Genomic DNA, 13,251 nt, shown 5'->3' on the forward strand with positions numbered 1-13,251 from the left:
TTGCTCTATATTTCCTCTAAAACATCACTGCCCGTAGCACTTCCTGCAAGGATGGGAATTCTGTACTGCCCAGTGTAGTAGCCACTGGTCACCTGTGCTATTGAGCACTTGAAATGTGCTGACTGAGGATGAGGAGCTGAATTCCTAATTTTATTTAATTATAATTGAATTTGAAGAGCCACATATGACTAGCCTAGTGGCTGAGGTCCAGGTGGACAAAGATGTGCCTTGGGTCTAGAACAATGCTTAGTACCTGGGAAGTACTGAGAAAACACTGGTTGGATGAATAAGGAACTAGAGCATTAACTGTGAAGTCATGTGTCTTTAACTGCACCCATCAGGGATGCTGATGCTCTCACACAAATAATTTGTATCTCTTTTATGAGATGGCTCTTCCCATTTATTTACTTTGTGAGAATCATGTAAGGGCTGTAAATGATTGTACATGAAGAAGCATATGATATAGATATGCATTAAGGTATTGATTCTATTCATGCAAGGAGGAGATGATAACAGGGCTTGTTCTGGTGTTGCTGGGTGGGTAGGGAGTAGAAATGAAAACTTCTAAATTTATTTCCCAAACACAATATAAAATGTAAAATTTTCTTACTTGACTGTCTTCTCCCTTCTATTGTATGTAATTCTGCCTTTTAGTGTCCTTGTGGGGACAAGCTGCACATCTGTTTACATCATGCCTTTTAAATAAGATTCAATAAATGATGGATGCCTGTGCATGTTCATTAAATTAGAATTGTGGTGATTTTATTCAGTCTGTTAGAAACTGCAAGGCACCGTCTGTTTTTGTGAGTATTGGAGCCAGCTTCCTAGGGATTTTTTGAGCCAGGGGAATGCTTTTGGCTTTATGGCTGGCCATACTGAGGGAGAGCATGTATCTGTAGAGGTGGCAGGGATACCCAAATCTGGCTGAGCCGTTTGGGCAATTCTCCAAGTAGACTTCACTTCAATCTTCTGAGACTGTGGGCATTTCTCCCGCTTTTAAAGGCCTCCAGGCACAATGACTCTCCGCTTTTCTAATAGTAGCTTTCATTGTTGAGAAATGCTTATTATTTAAAAAATTTGAGATGATTTAAAGAGAGGTAAAAACACTTGTTCTACAAGGAGTGGATACTGCGTAAGTACATTCCTTAACTATGTCTAAGACTAGACTTTCTTTCTTTCTTAGACAAAGGGTGCAAGGGGCATGCAATGATTCCTCCCACCCCTGGCACCTCACTGGGTGCTTCCTTTCTTACTTCTCATCTTTCTAATAGTACATCTCAAACAGAGGTTCAAGGACCACTTGCAGCAGAATCACCTGGTGTACTTGTTAATTAAACAGGTAGCTTCCTGGTTCCCGACTCGATGGAGCTAGAATCTCTAGTTTTGGGTCCCAGGAAGTAGAAGACTCCCTGGCTGGGGTTTCCAAGTAGCTGCATCTTCTGGAGTATTTGGCTTAGAGTTCTTTTCCCTTAAGAGGTCATATTTGATTAATCAACATTAACACTGAAGAGCAGTGAATTGATCCCCACATATTTGTCTGAATACTTATGTATATTATGTAACCAAACTCATTTGTTTACCTGAATATCCCCTGCATGGTGGATTAGCAGCAGCCCAGCTATAAGTGATTGACAAAAGCAAACTTGGGTAAATCGAACTTTTTTATGGAGCTGTCTCGTTGGTTGTTTATTTCAGTAAAGCTGTTATAAAAGGCCACTGCCACTTACTATATTCAAAGTTCTTTGTGTAAAAAAAATAATCATGCCGTTTTCTTTGTCAGCTCTACTATATGACAAAATTTTATTAATGTTTTCTTTTGTGTGTAAGTGAGTTATAAGCCCAATATATTATACTTCAGTATAAAATAAAACAGATTTTGAAATTATCTGCATTTTGATTGTTGCCCATGTCAGTGATTTCCTCTACTATGTGTAGAAAATAGAGAGTTGACTCTTCGGGGGTGTTACACTCCCTGGACACTGTTCTGTGTATGCTGGCCAACTTGCCACACCTGCCCAAGTATAAGGAGAGGATTTTCCTGCTTCTGCATGTATCCCTGAGAAAAGAAGAATTCATTTTACATTTGAGTCCTAATGAAGTTTCTCTTATCATGGGTCCTCTGTCACAGCGTGTTTGGAACAGTAAAATACCATTTGGAGACAACTTATTATCCCAAATGACTTCCAACAATGCTAGTTTTGAATATTTGATATAGTGTTTGATGTCATCATCAGCAAGCTACTTAGAGATGTTTGAAAAGTAGCAGATAAGTGGAGATTGTGATTATATAGCTATAAGATGGATTTTGAAGAACCAACTTGCCTCGTGGTTGACTACTTGCTGGCATAGGATAAAATGTCCACAGCATTATTCACAGACTCAAAAAGTGCTTTCTTTCAAACAACTCAGATGGATGTGAAGATGGTAAGCTCTGGAAAACTGTGAAAGTGGCTCTTAATGGTAATGAAGACACCAACAATGAACTTACATGTGAAGTTTGCATAAAACTGTTTAATAATGTGTGACAGTTGTATACGGTATTTGTTACTATATTTTTTCATACATGACTTAAAATTTGTGTAACTAAATTAATGTTATACATTATAAGTAAACTCTTTCATCTGCATCTTTAAACAATACATTCTAGTTGGCTTTGAAAGTCTTTTATCTTTAGGTTCTTATTGGGATAACCTTCACCATGTGTTTATATTTGAACGTGGAGAAGATTTTTTTCTTCTTTTCCATCTAGATATAAACATCTTGAGTGTAGAGATCACATCTAAGCAAACTCTGATACAACCATTACATCACCTTCTGGTGTTGTTCTTTCTCCTGGTAGACTCTTGGCAAATGTTTGCTACAGATGGGGCCAACCAGGGCCTTTGTATGCGGGGACAGATTTTGTGGCTTTATTTGTATAAAACTTCCACTGTCTTGAAATATGTATACGTGTGTGTGTGTGAAGTTCCTTCTTAGCTTTCACTGTCTTTAAACGATATATATGTATTTATATATGTCTGTGTATTAAAGTTCCTTCTTCGCTTTCATGATCTATGCAAAGTAGCAAGTAACATATATAGATCAAATGGAGTCTAATCAAAACAATATTGGTTTCAGTGGGTTCCTCGAGGAGAGAAGGAGTTCCTGCCCACGTGAATCTCTCTGCATCATCCATGTTAATGATTGCGATGCAGTACACATCCAACCCAGGTAAGTAGAGCCCAAAGTGGATTGACGAATTCTTTTATTTTTTTAAAGATTTAAATTTTTTATTTGGAAGTCAGAGTTAGACAGAGAGAGGAAAGGCAGAGAGAGAGAGAGAGATAGAGAGGTCCTCAATCCGCTGGTTCACTCCCCAGTTGGCTGCAATGGCCGGAGCTGTGCCGATCTGAAGCCAGGAGCCAGGAGCTTCTTCCAGGTCTACCACACAGGTGCAGGGGCCCAAGGACATGGACCATCTTCCACAGCTTTCTCAGGCCATAGCAGCGAGCTGGACTGGAAGTGGAGCAGCTGGGACCTGAACCGGTGCCCATATGGGATGCCGGCATGGCAGGCGGCAGCTTTACCTGCTACGCCACAGCACCGGCCCTTTGACTAATTCTAAAACCAGTGATTAAATAAGACATCAGAGGTTGCCAGTTCTTATGTAAGAACTGCTTTTGGTGAAATAGACCACTGGGGACATGTTTAAAAACAGGCATTTGGATAAGAATAAATTCCCTTTGCCTGTTGCTATTAGCAGTGATTTTGCTGGCTAGTGACATTTTTATAATGTTTGGGGACACAATTTTACGACATTGACTAGAAGTTAATTGAATATAAGTTTATAGGAGCAGTTAAATGAGAAATATAAAAGTCACCTACAATTCTAACAACTAAAGCTAATTTTTTACTCTAAATCACACAAATATTCTTAAACAATTTTTACTACACTTCTGATTATTCCTTTAGAATAGGTAAAAAAAGGTTAATAGATTGTAGAACTTGAAAAAAATTCAATATTGTTGCTAGTCGTATATGAAAGTTCTTGTCTCATTATGACCTATTACTAGGTGTGATTGTAAAATTTGTGTATAGAGTTGGGATAGATGAAAACTATTGTGCCATTTTTATTTTTGCTTCTTTGTTTACCAGTGATGTTGGACAGGTTTCCATCTGACTTCTATTCAACTGTATAATTCCAGACAGACTTTAGAAAATTGACCTAAAAAGGGGCTGATTATTGGAGTCATTTGCTAAGATATAAACCTAGTTTTAATTTTCATTTAATGTTTATTTGGAAAGTGAACAAATTTTATGGCACTGTTTTTAGCCTTCTACTTAGTTAAGTAGAATAGTAATTTAGTTTTTGCCTCAAGATAAGGAAACAATAGTTTCATTTCCAAGTCCCAGAGCTTCTTAGCCTAGAGTATCATCCTTGCTCTTGGTCTGTTTGGGCTGCCACAACAAAAGTGCCACCAGCTGGGCGCTCATAAGCAGCTAACATTTACTTCTCCTAGTTCAGGAAGCTGAGAAGTCCTGCTACAGGTCCTGGCAGCTTTGGTGGTCTGGTGAGGACCTGCCTCCCAGGTCACAGATGGCCATGTTTGCTTTTTATTCTCACTTAGTGGAAGGGGCACGGGAGTTCACAGAGACCTCTTAAAAGTCACTAAACCCTTTCATTAGGAATTTACCCTTATAAGCTAATTATCTCATAAGGGCTGTGCCTCCAAATACTTTCATAACAGGGGTAGGACTTAATGTATGAATTTGGGGGAAGCACAAACATTCAGTCGATGGCTTCTACATCTGGCCCACCAAGATTTATATCTTCTTATGTGCAACATACACTCATTCATCCCAGTAGCCCCCACGGCTGATTCATCCCAGCATAACTAAAAAGTTCAAAGCCCAGCATCTCATGTAACTGTCATCTAAGGCAGATACGGGTGAGACGCAGGTGTGAATCACCCTGAGGCAATTTTCTCTCCAGGTGTGAACCTGTGAAATCAAACATGTTATCTGCTTCCAAAATACAGTAGGTGTGTGGGAGCAGGGGTTCAGGGGTCGGGGAAGAGGGTGGTAGAGGAGAAAGGCATAGGACATTCCCATCCAAGAGGGAGAAATAGGAAAGAAGAGAGCTGATAGGTTCAAAGTAAGCCAAAATCGAGCAAATTTTAAGGCTTGCAAAAAAATCATTGACTTGGTGCTCTTCTTTCCAGGCCAGCTGAGGTAGAGGTCCCACCTTCTGGACTCGTTCAGGTGGTGGTCTTGCCCCTGCAGCTCTGCCAGGTAGAGGCTGGGCCCACAAGGCTCCGGTTGGCCCTGCCCCCGTGTCAGTTCTTTGCCCAGGCCCAATCCCAGGTGGTTTGTGCCCATGGCTTTCCTGGGAATACTTTGAAATCAGAGCAGAAGCAACCATGCCCCCACAGCTTTACTGGGTGGTAGAACACATATTGCACTAGGAACTAAGGAACCCCGTGAGTCTGCTGAGGAGGAGGTATCAAAGTGTAGGAGCCAGTGCCTGCAACACGAGGTGGTGCTTGGTGGCATGACTTGAGGTGTCACAAGAATGGGTGACCCCTTCTTTGAAACCACGCTGCCCCTGAGGCCCTTGAACTGTGAGTCTATGATGGGAGTCATTCTTCCAATGTCTCGGACAATGGTGCCTGGCTTTGTTGAGATGGTTGATTAATCTCCCATCATTTGGCTGTGTGGTGTTCTCTCCATTACACACTTTCTCACCTTTTCAATTCAGATAAGCTGAGAAATTTCCAAATTAAAGTTCTGCTTACTTGTCAAGGAACAATTCTTCTTTATTTTTTCAATTCTGTTTTTAATTACTTCCCACTTCTTATATTTTATTGTAAGCACTCAGAAGAAACCATACCTCTCCTTCTACATTTTGCTGGAAAATTTCTGCAAGCAAATATCCAATTTTTGATTTTTTTAAAAATTTTTTGACAGGCAGAGTGGACAGTGAGAGAGAGAGACAGAGAGAAAGGTCTTCCTTTGCCGTTGGTTCACCCTCCAATGGCTGCTGCGGCCGGCGCGCTGCGGCCGGCGCACCGCGCTGATCCGATGGCAGGAGCCAGGTGCTTCTCCTGGTCTCCCATGGGGTGCAGGGCCCAAGCACCTGGGCCATCCTCCACTGCACTCCCTGGCCACAGCAGAGAGCTGGCCTGGAAGAGGGGCAACCGGGACAGAATCCGGCGCCCTGACCGGGACTAGAACCCGGTGTGCCGGCACCGCAAGGTGGAGGATTAGCCTAGTGAGCCGCGGCGCCGGCCGCAAATATCCAATTTTATCACTTACAAATTCTACCTTCTCCACAACACTAGGACGTGAATTTCTATGCAACTTTATTACGAGGATGACCTTTTCCCTAGTCTCCAACATCATGTTCCTCATTTCTGTCTGAACCTGCACCAGAATTGCCTTTAAAGGGTGACTCATGGAAGTGCAGGCTTTCAGTAGCCTGTACCTCAATCAAGCCTTACCCTTTTCCCAGTTCAAATGCTCCTTCCACATTGGTTACAGTAGCACTCTAGTTCTTGGTTCCAAATTTCTTAGTCTGTTCAGGATGCTATAAGTAAAGTATATAAACTGGGTAGTTATGAGCAACAGATCTTTATTTCCCCTTGCCCCGGAGATAGGGAAGTCCAAGATCAAGCTGCTGGTGGATTCAGTGGTCTGGTGAGGGCCAGTTTGCTGGCTTTTAGAGGACTATCCTTGAGCTTGTCCTCACATGACAGAAAGGCTGGGAAGTTCTCTAGGTGTCTTATGAAGGCATTAATTGCACCTTCTAATACCATCACCTTGAGGATTAGGGTTTAACATATGAATATTGATGAGGGTACAGATATTCAACTTGTATCATCCCTTAAGTATAAAATCAATTGATTATTATGTTAATTAAGTATATGTTTTTTTGGGAAGTGATATCTGATATTTCATTCTGTATAGAGGACTATGAAAATATCATTTATATTTATTATATATTATATTTTCAACCTTATTATTTGGAATCTAGTTAAGGAAAAACTCACCATGAGGCTTAGGTTCTAATTTCCAAGTTGGGGGGGTGGGGGAACAATGAAGTAGGGTTTGTACATTTCTGAGTTTTGAGGTTAGATGTTTTAGATTCACATCTGAGCTCACCTGCGAATTTCTAGGTAGTATAACCTTGCACAAGCTCTTTAACTTTCCTGACTGCATTTCTTCATCTCTAAAATGGAAGTAATTATTCCACAGTATTTTAAAATGCTTTGAGGGTTTAATATGTTAAGTACATGAAAAATATTTACTCAGCACAGTGATTGGCACCTTGTAAATACTCAATAAATAGCATTGCTAATTTCTACAACTTGACATTTTCTTTATTTTTTTTTAAAGCAGTAAGCATGGCAGCCAAGTTTGTTGAAGAGAGTACACCTGGCAGAACAAGTGGGCATCTCAGTAAGGGACTGAGAGCCCAGTCTGTATTCAGACTGGAGTTTTTATAGAAGTTGGATTTGAGCCCTCTGTTTCTGTTCCCGCCTCCCTCTTCAAGGGAGATTTTCTGGATAGGGAATTCCTGGAATTCTCCCCAGAACTTCAGAAAAGACCTAATGGCCCCCTGGGTGTAGGCTAGGAAGATGCCTCTAAGCTGCTCGTAGGAGAAGGTTGGACCCCACCTTACAGGGTTATCAAACAAAAGCAGTATTTCTGATATGTGATTGCTGGTCAGACATGTTTCTACATTTCTTCACTATTCAGCCACACAAAAATTCCCATTTCCTTCAAGAATATTTCTGTTTTCTTTGGTCACTCATACACACCTAAGACTAGCTACCTGAACATCCTCCCCTCAAGAGTAGTAACCCATAATCTTATGGAGTAGAATGGATAAAGGTATATCTTCTGCATTTTCTTTGAGCTGGCTTATGGATGTATGGGCGATCTTCTCTTGCTGTCTGTTCTGTGGTGTTTGAGGGTAGCCTTGTAAAAGATAGTCCTTCGGAGTCCAAAGGACTGATTACGTTGTCCAGTGAGACAGGCTGGAAGCCGTGCCTCATGGCCATCTGGAATTGGATCCTTGTATTCTGTTAGATACCAAATGAAAGATATGTCACAGACCATGGTCCAAAGAGAAGCAGTAAGAGCCCGGGAGCTATAGGGCCAAGGAGAGACAACAGAGGAATTTCCATGACCTCGTTGCTGGGCCAGAAATTCCAACCCTGTTCAAACCGGTTCTGCAGTTGTCTGGCCTCATCCAAGAAACAGTGCATATGGTTTGGTACCTGTCTAGTTCAGTTGACCCAAAAACATCATTTTTGGAGCATATTATGGATGTAGTTAGCATGTCTGTCTGCCTGCCTGTTTTGAAAGACTGGATTTAGCAACCCTAGCGCAGGGTCCCTTGTCATGACAGACTTTAACTGAGTAAAGGCTGGGTTTTGTTCTCTTTCCCAAGGGAGGGAGCCCTGTTCTGGCTATTGAGAGCCTGATATAGGAGCTTCATTATTTCCCTGTACCTGGGGATCCATAACCTCTTAGTTCAAGAACTGCCTGGAGCTATCTTAAGGTTGTAGGAATACAAATCTGTTACATGGCATGTATCCTCTCTGTATGTATCCAGTTTCTGTTCCCCAGAGGTTAAGATGAGCCCTAAATAGTTTACTTCCTAACAGAGCAGTTGTGCTTTTTCTTTGAATATCAAGTAGCCACATTCTATTTGGAAATTAAGGGTGTTAGTCAAATGCCCAAAATTGGAGTCTTGGGTCGGGGAACAGAATAATAAATCATTTACATGTCAGATCATCTCTGTGCTCTCTCAAGAGTTTGGTCCTTCAGGTCCTCTGCAAGACACTGACCAATAGGTGGGAGTTGTCTATAAATCCTTGTGGCAACACTGTCCAAATTAGCCTTACTTTATACTCTGTAACCCATTTACTTTAAGACAATTTTTGAATTTTGGAGGAATTAAATTATACTTTACCGAAGTGTTACAAACTCTAGAAGTCTCGGGAAAATCTTTGAACCTAGAATATAAAACATTTAAGTATAGAACCAATAGTATTTTATAAAAAGCCATAGTTCTAGGAATCTAATTGCAAATATTTTCAGAAAATCACAACTGCATGACAAAAATAAATTTAGAATATCCATGACCACAGTAACAACTGAGCAGTTTACAACACTTTAGAAAGTACAGCAGCCTCACAGACCTGTAGTGATGGGCGGTAGTGATTGTGGCGCATGCCATGCACTTACCAAGCATGTATTAGTCCCTTCCTAGATCAGAGGAGTCTTAAATAGGTGGTCAGAGAAACTTCCAAAACTTAGTAAGGGAGAAAATGGGAACCATTTGGGTCAGAGAGGCCAGGAGACCTACTCTTGCTAATATTTAAGAGGAACACATGGCTCTGCAGGGGGTCTGGTCAGTGGTAAAAACAACAGGTTAAGAGAAACCATCTTAAGACCAGTTCTTGCCAGTGTTTTTTCAAATGGTGGCAAAAGAAGTAGGGAAAATGAAGCCTGTGGCATCCTTCTGTAGTGAGGGCTGACTGAGATCAGCACTGGGCTTGGCTGAACGGGGTGCCACTCCCCCACTTTCTGACATGTTAGTCTCAGGAGAGGAGGTAGTGAACAGATACTGGACAGGTCAGGCAAGATAGGGAGGGTAGAAAGGGCCTGGGTCGAGAGTTCAAAAGGGAATAAATGGGCCTTAGTCTCTGGTAGGATACTCTTCCTGTGTGAGTGCAGCAAAGGGACCTTGGCTGAAAGAAGAGAAAGGCCAAGGTGGCCAGTTTAAAGGAAAGTGGACAAAACTCTGTCTCCATGAAATATTGGCAGGAGCGTTTGATTGCCTCTAGACAAGGCAGGAGAAGGACAGAAGGTAGACATGGAGCATTCCCGAGTGTGAGGTTGCTCAGAACTTACTGCTGCTTCATTCTCCCCCAGCTGGCTCTTCCGAATATGTCAGGGGAGATGGCTGCTTAGAGGTTCTTGCCTTGTGCAAGGAAGAATGTGAGATAGAGGGTAGCAGTAGGCATGTTAGCCAAGTCTAACGAAGAGTTACACCTGACAGACCAGGTGTCAGGAGGGTGCCTGGTCGGCAGATGGAACTGAAGGATGACTGTTGCTGGAATTTAGAGGGAGATCTGTCTGGTATGACAGGAGACTGACTGGTAAGATAGGAGTTCCACGGGTGAGAGGATGCAGGATGCCATGTGCTGTATTAGGGAGTCCTGTACTTATCCCAAATATAATGAGAAGACATTGAAGGGCTTTGAGTGGGCATATGTGTATGCCACCCTGGTTGCAGTTAGAATTAAATTGAATAGGAGACAGATTAGATATAAATTGATCAATAAGGAGGTCACTGCATTTGTCTGGGCCTGTCAAAGGCAGGGAAAATGAAATTGAGAAAAGTGCATCTGAGAGCTGTTTAGGATATAAAATAGATAGTACTTGGTGGCATACTGGGTGTAATGTTCTCCTGGCTGACTTAAACTATTTGCATTGTAGTTCTGTTCACCCATAAAGAAGACATTGGAAGATTGGTTTTAGGTATGTTGTGTTCAAAGTGTCTGGAAGACATCTATTTATTTTTATTTATTTATTTATTTTGACAGGCAGAGTGGACAGTGAGAGAGAGAGACAGAGAGAAAGGTCTTCCTTTTGCCGTTGGTTCACCCTCCAATGGCCGCCACGGCCGGCACGCTGCGGCCTGCACACCGCGCTGATCCGATGGCAGGAGCCAGGTATTTCTCCTGGTCTCCCATGGGGTGCAGGGCCCAAGCACTGGGGCCATCCTCCACTGCACTCCCTGGCCACAGCAGAGAGCTGGCCTGGAAGAGGGGCAACCGGGACAGAACCCGGCGCCCGGACTGGGACTAGAACCCGGCGTGCCGGCGCCACAAGGCGGAGGATTAGCCTAGTGAGTTGCGGTGCTGGCCTGGAAGGCATCTAAGAAGAAATGGTGATTAGGTAGTTGCTTACGGGTCTGGAGCTAAGAACAGAGCTCTGAAGCATGGGTAATGAGCTGTAAACCTACACATTCGTGTCTAGTGGCCAGTACTGAAGTTGTGTGTAGTTACTAAATTGTATGTGAGTGTTCAGTCGGCTTAGGAGAGGCAACGAAAGGTTGAATATTCTACCAACACGCCTCCTGAACCATCCACAGAGAATGACCCAGGGAGGAGGAAGGACTCGCCAAGAAGTGGCCCTATTTGTTAGGAGGCCTTAAGCTGATAACAGAGGCTGTTAGTACATGCTTGCTGTTCACTTAGCAGGAAGTTTAAGAGCGCCACAATTACGACTGGCTGAGGTGGCATTTTGTGTTTCTATTGGACTTACCTCATATTTGCAAAATGGCTGCCACAGTACATGATACTATATGCTCTCAAAGACTCATCTAGAATTAGGATCAATCAGGGGCATTAGAAAAAACATTTCATAAGCCTCTTTCCTTTTATCAGACAGAAAAATATGTCTCAGAAGCTCCCATCAGATTCTCTTTCAGGTCTTTCTGTTCAGAATGGGATCACGTGGCATCCTCAGCTGGATGAGGGTCTGGAAAAGTCTGTGTGTTGGCAGATGTACAAGGGAAAGAAAGGTTGGTGAGAGCAGTTGAGTTGTAGCAACAGCGTCCACCACGGGTGATAGGAGAGTGTCCTGCCATGTCATAGTCAAGGGAGAGAAGGAGTTCAAAATGTGCAGTGGTCAGCAATCTTAAATGCTGCTGGAAAGTTGAGTAGGATGCAGACTGAAAAAGGTTCATGGGCCTAAATGGCGCAGGTTTCATTGGTGACTACATTGAGACTGCTTTGGTGTCATGATAGGGTTGGAAGATAGATTGTGGAGATGATCAAAGGCAAATAGGCAGGGTAAATGTCACTTTGTTCTCCAAGTGAAGATGGGCAAATCAAGAAAGCTTGCTGTTATGTGGTTTTAAAAGTCCTCTAGAAGGTGAAGTTGATGAGCAAGTGGTAACAGTTCCATTCTAACCCATCTGTCACTAGATACAGAACATGGTGGTTGTGAGATAATTTGTATAAAGTTCTTAGCACAATATCTTAGCACAATATTGTATAAAGTTCTGGCACATAATGAATGGTCGGTAAATGTGAGCTTTTATTATAATCCTGTTGGGCTAATTTTTCTACTCTGTAGTTCTTGATTACATAGCTACAAGTTTATATTATATTTCCTTTGTTTATGATACATGAAATACTTCTCAATGACTTTGGAATAACATACAGGATTTTTATGATTTTTGAAAAATATGGATTTATAGAGATAAGTAATTTTAGTTTAATGATCAGTGTGGAAAACTGTAGGTTAATGTATCTCAAAGAATGTTTTGCCTGGTGTTTACATTTCATGTGCAAATTACATTTTCTTTCTTACAGTATATCATTGTCAATTATTGGAATGCCTCATGAAATATAAACAGGAAGTCTGGAAAGTAAGTTTCGTTCAAAATCCTTTATAGTCACAAAATTAATTTACATAATATTGTAAAATTGTTTGCATATTAAAATTATTATGTCAGACAAATTTATTGGAATCTCATCATTTTGATGTGGCAGAACCTATAATTCTTTCTTTGCTGATTAATTACTTATCATTTAGAGCAGAAATGATACTTTAAGAGCAGTATCTAGACAGATAATTAAAATATATCTTATTCTTGGAATTAAGCAAATATAATTGCATGACAAGTAATCTTACTTAATTTGAAAGATTTCCTTAGAATTTGTCTTCTTCCACAGAGGAGATGTGAATTAAGAAATGTAATCATAAAATATTTTTTAAAATGTGCTATTCGGAGAACTAGTGTATGCTATCCTAAAATCTTTCTTTAACATTGATCTGATTAGAGAAGAATTTGTTAAAAGATAGTATGCTTTTGAACTCTACTTGGCAGGCTTACTTACAGAAGGACCATAAATAAGCAAATAAATAAATAAAATAATGTTTTAAGGGATCTGTGAATCACCTCCGAACGAGGAGGTTACAGGGGAATGACCCACTTCAGCCCCGTCTTTGTAGTTGTCACTGGTACTAAACGAGTTACCTTGACGTTTGTTGCAAGATGCTAAGTCCAGCTGTGCTTGCTGTCTCCTTCAGGACCTTCTGTATGTGATAGCCTATGGGCCCTCCCAGGTGAAGCCTCCAGCTGTGCAAATGCTGTTCCACTACTGGCCCAATTTAAAGCCTCCTGGGGCGATAAGCGAGTACAGGGGGTTACAGTACACAGGTAAGAGGAGCAGAGCAGCCTGG

General features: G+C 41.6%; 1 protein-coding gene across 9 annotated transcripts in view; it reads left to right on the forward strand.

Annotated features, from left to right (window-relative positions):
• Positions 1-13,251, forward strand: part of UNC79 (unc-79 subunit of NALCN channel complex) — a 264,184-nt gene that overhangs the window by 59,412 nt on the left and 191,521 nt on the right. For all 9 annotated transcript variants that reach the window (XM_089322569.1, XM_089322574.1, XM_089322572.1 and 6 more), the window contains exons 5-7: positions 3,118-3,210; positions 12,378-12,433; positions 13,099-13,228. In XM_089322569.1, the coding sequence (XP_089178695.1) occupies positions 3,118-3,210; positions 12,378-12,433; positions 13,099-13,228 (279 nt within the window). The remainder of the gene's footprint in view (positions 1-3,117; positions 3,211-12,377; positions 12,434-13,098; positions 13,229-13,251) is intronic.

This window comes from Oryctolagus cuniculus, chromosome 20 (assembly GCF_051225735.1).
Source record: "Oryctolagus cuniculus isolate XC-2025 breed Fujian yellow rabbit chromosome 20, ASM5122573v1, whole genome shotgun sequence".
In the NCBI taxonomy this organism is placed as follows: Eukaryota; Metazoa; Chordata; class Mammalia; order Lagomorpha; family Leporidae; genus Oryctolagus; species Oryctolagus cuniculus.